The 8,090-nt window shown below is 39.5% G+C and overlaps 1 protein-coding gene across 2 annotated transcripts; it reads left to right on the plus strand.

The window, feature by feature from the left end:
- Positions 1-2,539: 2,539 nt before the first annotated feature.
- On the plus strand, positions 2,540-6,412 carry foxa3 (forkhead box A3). 2 transcript variants are annotated; one of them, XM_016261768.1, is made up of 2 exons: positions 2,540-2,959; positions 3,745-6,412. In XM_016261768.1, the coding sequence occupies exons 1-2, from the start codon at positions 2,888-2,890 to the stop codon at positions 4,990-4,992; spliced, it is 1,320 nt and encodes a 439-aa protein (XP_016117254.1). In that variant the 5' UTR covers positions 2,540-2,887; the 3' UTR covers positions 4,993-6,412. The 2 variants fall into 2 exon arrangements, with proteins under 2 accessions (XP_016117254.1, XP_016117259.1); XM_016261773.1 differs by having other exon boundaries at positions 2,540-2,950.
- Positions 6,413-8,090: the final 1,678 nt, after the last annotated feature.

Below are 8,090 nucleotides of genomic sequence, written 5' to 3' on the forward strand. Positions count from 1 at the left end.
AAACAACTATACATGTGTATGTACGGCCACACACATATATACATATATATAAATACATCCAATATATATATATATTATTTAATTTCCATTTTGTATGTTGAAGTACTGAAATAACTCAAATTAAATAAAACTAAAACTTAATAAAAAACCTATATAGACATAATAAAAAACGAATAGAATGACAACATTACTACAGCTGTAACTAAAACTAAAATAGATAACTAATACAAATCAAACCACATATTACAATAGCCTGAATACATAGGCTATCATACTGATATTGTTCTTGTATTTATTTTAACAGATTTTCACACTTCCTGCCTGCCTGAGCTCTGCATGTTATTTGAAGACTTCAATGTGAATTCTCTGTGTTTTGGACTATCATTAATGACTCACTGCTGTTTGACGGCCTGTAAAAGCCTTAAGACACGTTTCTAATATTCTGCTTCCTCCATTAGCGCCACCCATTAAGACTATTGTTATCCAATTATAGAGGTGTTAATGAACGATGCGCCGCTGTATTGGCACGAGAAGCGCTGGGACAGCAGGAGGATGTTCAGATGTGTGTTCGCAGGGATTACTGAGAAGAAAAGCGTGCCGAACACTAGATAGACACGTTTGCAAGACATCTTTTTGTAGGCTATTTTTACATTTTGATCGTGCACCCCAATTAGAAACATATGCGGTGAAAAAATCCCAGTCGCAAACATTCCGATCTGTTGTTGGCTATCAAAAAATGAGAAGTAATTGGCTAATCAAGAATTGAAGGACTTCTGTGAATAATTCTAGTTATAGGCTAGCTCTTTTAGATAGACATTTGGTGCCACAAGAGTTGTGGGAACATCCCATAAAGTTGCATCTTGGGGGTCAGGTCTCTCCTAATCCTGTCGACCCCCCGCCAATTGATCAATTACATCTCCATTCATTAGCCATTAGGAAATGCATTGACATTGTGATGTTCCTGTCTGCGCCTAACAACAGATGTGTATTCACATACAGTCGCGCATCGCTGTTGCTGCTTCTTCACGGGTCATTTCAAGCCAAGAATGGTTTGTTGATATTTTGTGAGGGGGAAAAGTCTTCAAAATTAGAATCCAAGATTGAAAAATGTGCAACGTTTGACCACTATAAACTCGCAAATAGCCTAATGGCGGTTTGTTTGAAACAAAATAAGAAGAAAATATAGCCTAATTCAAATGAATAGACTATAAAACAGTCAAAACAAAATAAGATAAATATTAAATTAAAACGAACATTAAATATTCGAGCCCTAAATAGTAGGCCTACGCCAAATAAAAACGAAAACTCGTGGTATTGATACGCAAAAATTGACTTTGGCTTGCATATAATACGCAGTTTTCGCGTGCATATGATACGAAATTTGTTGGCGTGCATATGATACGCAGTTTTCGCGTGCATATGATACGCATCTACCCCACAACCCTAAACCTACCCATCGCGTAGCTATACACGCCAAAGTCAATTTTCGCGTATCAATACCGCGAGTTTTGTTTTTTATTTGGCGTACTATTTATACGCACTTCCATGAGATCGGGTTGAATATTCGGAAAGGCAGTTTTGTCGCTTCATATTCGAATCATATTCTGTATAGCAATCAAATCGGTGTATTTCGATTCTGTTGTAGGCTATTTTGCTTTTTAGTTCTTCAACGCACATGCCCTCAGGTTTGAGAAAAGACGGCATGAGATCATCTTTTTATATCTCAAGAATTAATCACCGTCCTTCGCTCACTGTGACCGACGTGAAAGTGATAGCCGAGGGGATTTAACAACTTTTCAAACTGGCAGCTCAGATTACTGATGTGGACCCCTGCCGTGATGAGTTTAAGCCCTGATGAGCTCATACCACCCTGAACACATCACTGATGACAGAAGAAGCACTACATGATTGACTGATGACGACAAATCACGAAAAAACCTTATTTGAGAGTAAAGCCAAATAACTTCACACACCATATCTATCTATCTATCTATCTATCTATCTATCTATCTATCTATCTATCTATCTATCTATCTATCTATCTATCTATCTCTAGACTAACAGACGTCTATTTAGGATATATAGCCAATATAACGGCAAATTTAGATACACCGCAAAGGCGGCACAGAAGCGCTTCTAAATAGGTGGCACAAACGCATTTACACAGCAAATGCAACTTTATGGAGCTTGATAATATAGGGGCTGAGGTGGGACAGAGCAGGTATCATTTAATCTGGCTTTTATGCGGTTTTGCACTTTTACTAGAATTTTGAGTAGGCAGTCTGATTTATCTGTGTAAAGAAGACTCCTTTCCTTCTGTAAGTTACAGCAGAGGCCCTTCTCCATTTTCATTTTAGGCCTGAAGATGTCTGGGGTGACAATTGAGATGGACGCGTCGGCCGGCCAATATACAGAACAGCAGGGGGCAGGGGAGACCTTTAGGGACGTCTTCCTGAGTCCCGGGGCCTGTTGGGCGGTCCCTCACCTGCGCCTGTTTAAAGCCTGAGGTGAGGCTTTCCTTCATTACTCACCACAGAGCCCTGCCGCCGTCTCCACGACAGCTCCACTTTGGACTTCTCAGGATTACTTGAAAATGTTTACGGGTCCTGCCAGAGAAAAAAATACTGAGTGAACCAAGTTAACTAATCATGAGAAAACAACTCATTGATCCACGGGACTGAAGACAACAGAAGAGCTTCACTTTTTAAAACTTTTTTTTATTACAGTTCATGCTGTAAAATTACGTGGAACTACAAAGTGTGTCGTCTCGTGGGACGCTGCTTTTTTTTTAAGAAAACCTCAAAAAAAATAAACTCAAGGGCATTTTAATATAAGTTTAGTCTCCTGTCAATATCACGTTTCTCACGAGTTACAACTTTATTTGGGGATGTTGAGCTCCGTGAAGATGGAATCTCATGAAATTCCGGAATGGAATGCTTTCTACAGCGAGGCAAGTGAGGTAAGTTCGAAAAAGTCTTCAATATTCTTTTGTTTAGATAATAATATATATATAACCTATATATGTTCTTAGATAGATAGATAGATAGATAGATAGATAGATAGATAGATAGATAGATAGATAGATAGATAGATAGAAAAAAATGAAATGCGAAGTAACATTTAAATATTACACATAAATGTTTGTACGATAAAAAATTATGTATTGTAATATTTGCATGTTAATCTTACTTTATTAATATATTATATTTAAGGGTCGCCATTTAGTTTTCGATTACATTTCGATTTTAATTTCACGTTACAGTCTTGTGTACCTATTTTAAATTTCAGTAGATCCAACAGAAAGCTTTCTTTGGGAATTCTAACTTCTAATTTTTTTCTCCATTCTGCATTTGCGCGTTTGCATTTACTGTTATTTCTGCGCACAGCTACTTTGTGACCGCAAACACTGCGTGAGATTGAAATTATTGTTATTTTTTTTATTTGTTTCATTCTATTTTTGATATTCGTTCTTATAAATCTGAGGAGTTTTAAAAACATCGATCCATGATGTCAGTTTAACTAATAATGTGTTTTATGTGTAAACCGAAATGTGTGGAAGTGCTATATATATATATATATATATATATATAGTATAGTTAGAATGCATTGTAGTTTGGCATAAACTTTATAATATAGAAGCCAAGGTGAAATACCTTATATTATAATTTTGTCTGTTTATAAATGATAAGATTTTGCTTTTGAGTTGATGATAAACATTAATGTCCTGTGGTTTTTCCCTTTTAGATGTACTCCTCTCCGAGCGCCATGAACTCAGTGAGCAGCTTGAACAGCTACATAAATCTGAACTCGGCCTGTTCCACATCCAGCATGAATATGGGCTATCCCAGCGCAGGTCTCAACAGCAGCACATTGAGCAGCATGGGTGGAGGCCCCAACCACATGAACCTGTCCACTGTCGGCTCCTCTCTGAACCACAGTCCTCTGACTCAGCTGGGCTCTTCTGCCTCTTCCCTGGGTCCCCTCTCGCATTACCAAAGCATGGGTCAACCAATGTCCCAGATCAGCTACTCCTCTCCTACCTCTCTCGACCGGACTAAGGAGATGCCCAAGCCTTACCGTCGCTCGCTGACCCACGCCAAGCCACCGTACTCCTACATATCCCTCATCACGATGGCCATCCAGCAGTCCAACAGCAAGATGCTGACGCTCAACGAAATCTACCAGTGGATCATGGATCTGTTCCCGTATTACCGCGAGAACCAGCAGCGCTGGCAGAACTCCATCCGCCACTCTCTGTCCTTCAACGATTGCTTCATCAAAGTGGCGCGTTCCCCAGACAAGCCCGGCAAGGGCTCCTACTGGGCGCTCCATCCCAATTCCGGGAACATGTTCGAGAATGGCTGCTACCTGCGTCGCCAGAAGCGCTTCAAGCTCGAGGAGAAATCGGGCAAAAAGAGCTCGGCAAAGTCTCAGGAGGGCGGCAGCAGCGCCAAGGGCGGCCACAGCGGTGAGGGGATTCAAGAGGAGCACAGTCCTGCCACCGGCTCCGAAGGTGCCGACTCTGCCCATTCTGACAGCTCCCATGCCTCGGAGGAGCAACAGAGGACCCTGGTGCAGCTGGATTGCCCGTCTCAAGCCCCCAGCCTTTCGCACAGCTCGCCAGTGCCAATCCCGTCATCGGTGTCCTCCTCCATGCCCCTGTCCGGCTCGCACCTGCACTCTCAGGGAATGGGCGGCAGCCCTCACCTGTTGGCCAGCCCGATGCAGCACCTGGATCTGCAGAACGACCCACTGAAGTCCATGGACCCCCACTACAACTTCAACCATCCGTTCTCCATCACCAACCTCATGTCCAACGAGCAGAAGATGGACCTCAAGTCGTACCAGGACCAGGTGATGGCTTACAACAGCTACACCACAACTTCTCCGGTGGCCACCAAACAGATCTATGACAGCGCAGGTCCGTCCGCCATTGACTCTGGTGCCTACTACCAGACCCTCTACAGCAGGTCTGTCCTCAATGCCTCCTAATGTGTTTACAAGCCATTTGAACTCTACAAACTCTCAATGGCAGGACTCTTACATCTTCAACACAGAGCTTGCTTTGCCATTGATAACTAAGCACCGGTTCCTGCACTCTTAAAAATAAAGGGGGTTTTCACAGTAATGCCACAGAAGAACCATTTTTGGCTGCTCAAAGAACCTTTCAGTGAACAGTTCTTGAAGTGCTCAGAGTGAAGAATCTTGAAGGTTTTCATGGATGATAAAGGTTCTTCATGGATCCATGGCAATAAATAACCTTTATTTTTAAGAGTGTGCTGAGAAAAGTGCTTTTACCAGAACCAAGGAACGAGTTCCGATGTTTTTTATTTCCAGAAACTAATTTAATTAACATATATACAGGAACTAAATGTTCAAGTTTCGGATGTAACACAGAAGATGTATACAAATGATGCCACGTGTATATACTGTTTTGGGGAAGCAGGGGTCAGGCATTTATTTATGAAGGGAAGAATTTAATATATCTCGCATAATTTTTGTGTTGTGAAGTTACGTTAACAATGTGATAAGAAGAGGACGTGAGCGTGATTGCAGAAGCGTTTGAGTTCAGGTTACTGCTGTGAGCAGGTGTTACTGTGTTACAGGGAAACTCTCCTGTTTTGTGTTACAGCATAACGCATGTTCAGTAGAAGTGCACTAACATACAGTGTACGTGTACGGAGAGTGTGTATCATTATGCTTGTCCCTATAGAGAAACAGAAGAAAATACTTTTTTACACTTGGCCATGAAGTCATTTTGTATATTCTGAAGAGTTTTGTGTTAAGTATAAATAGAGATAACATTTTGACAAAGACGGATAAATCCAACTATTTGTTTTACAGACTTCCCTTTTTAGAAATACTGGCAATAACATTCATGAAAAAGAGGTTGAAGATGTTTCACTGTGTGCCTCATGGTCTGCTCAGCTGAAGCTGTTAGTAAGATCAGCAGACAATGCGCTATAAGGGCCATTTCCATACAATACTTGCACTAGTGACCTCTCTGTTTTTCACTGCTGGGCAGGGGTGAGATCGTTTTGTTACAACAATGCTTTGTAACTACCTTTTTATCAGAAAATCATACAGACACTATTGAATTTGCCATGATGTATTTTTGTAAGATCTCGTCATTTAAAAATCTCCCAAAAAGCCATTTTGATAATAAAAACTTTGTCTCAAGCCATCATGTCATTTACAAATTTCTTGCAAGTCTTTTTGAAATTTGTAAGAAAGCAGGTCAGAATTGATGTTCTTGTACTGTTTCAGTTATTTAAACCCAGCTTTTTGGCCATTGGGCTTAGAAGATAAGTGTCTTAATATATATATATATTGCTTTATTTGGTTAATTGTTTCATGGTATGTTCTTAAAGTTTGTTATGTTCTTTTCATATAAAAAAAAAAAAAACACATATCCTTTGGAGTTCTTTTCATTATTACATATTCTTAAAGTAAAAATGTGACTATTGAAAAAGTTAAAATGTGTTAATAATTATATAATGCATTGATAAATCTAAGCTAAAACAATAGCAGTTATTTTTTAGAACAACAACTGACTCTTAGACGTGAACAGTTTTATAGGTTTTGTGTAAATTGTAGTTTGTATGATGCCTTAAAATACCACAATAAATCAAATCAAGTGCAAACAGGACATTAAAGAATGAGCAAAATTATATATATATATAATGATAATTCTTAGAACAGCTTGTACACTGACCCATAGAACAGTGTAGTTTTACAGGTTTTGTGTGAATTTTGTAATTTGTATGATGGCTTAAAATACTACAATACACCAACTTGAGTATAAACTGTATATATACAGTTACCCTAAGATACTAATATGCACCTTTTAGTAGTAGATCAGGTACAAAGTTGTCCATGTTCTGTTATTTCTGATGTTTGTTTGGGGGTTTTTCTTGTAGTGCAGAAATAATCGATATAAGCAGTTCTGTTTATTGCACAACTAGAGAATAATACAGAATTGTAAGATGTAATTTAATAATAATTAATTTAATTAATTTATACACATGATGTACACATCATTTGAGATGAGCCCATTTGAGACCAGTTTTGTATATTTTGCCCTATTATGCAATTTGAGATCAACATAATTACTGGGTATGACACAAACACGTGGAGTTAATGCAGCTTGAGTGCTGCAGTCAAATTGTTATGCTGATGATATGCAAACTTTTGTATTAAGTTAAAACAGAAGCATGTTCACTATAGTTGAGCCCACTGAATGTCTAAATAAAACAATCCACAATCTGAAGAGTGACATTTCGAAGACCCTTACTGTAAAATGAGCGTGAGTAATATAATAACCACGTTGCAGACATGTTCCATCTGCCAGGATAATAACCCTATCATCTTTTATTGTCCCAGGAGCATCCGGCAATTAATCATTTATACCTCAAGAACCAAAAAGGTTCACAGAATCATTTTTAAACATGCATTTGATTGTTTCTTCTTGGTGTGAAATATCCCACTCTGTCTCTTTTTGTCTCGTTACTTCTCTCTTGTGAGATTGATGGCGGCAGAACTCTGAAGCCACGGTTCAGCTCAGTGGTTTTCGCTTTATCACAGAGAGCTGTGAAACCCTTCTCTCTTGTCGCCTCACTCTGGAGAGCTTTTTCAAAGGCAGAGCGGATCGCATGCAAAAGCGAGGAAAGGATGAGAGATAGACAGGGCTGGAGAAAGAGAGAGAATGTAAAGTAGACTCTGCCCTCGGTCTCCTGGTGGGAATCTATAGTGGCTCTTTCTTCATGAGAGACACAAAGGGACCTTGCTGCTATGGGCTCTAGCCTGATAAGATACGCCAATACGCCACTGATATGGTTTCCACGGTGACACAATGGCAAATTAAGGACAAGGAACAGAGGGCCCTTCCCATCATGACTAAACTGGAACGTACCTTTTCCTTTGTGACCTAATTAAAAACTTTGGTTGTTTCCGTCTTAAATGGTTCATTGCAAAATACGCACTCTAATGTTGGTCCAAACCTGTATGACCTACTTTCTTCTGCGAAAACTGTTTATTGAAAGTCTGTAGGGTCCCAAACAACATTGGAACATTTTCAAAATATGTTCCTT

Source organism: Sinocyclocheilus grahami, unplaced genomic scaffold (assembly GCF_001515645.1).
Source record: "Sinocyclocheilus grahami isolate Dianchi unplaced genomic scaffold, SAMN03320097.WGS_v1.1 scaffold31.1, whole genome shotgun sequence".
NCBI lineage: Eukaryota > Metazoa > Chordata > Actinopteri > Cypriniformes > Cyprinidae > Sinocyclocheilus > Sinocyclocheilus grahami.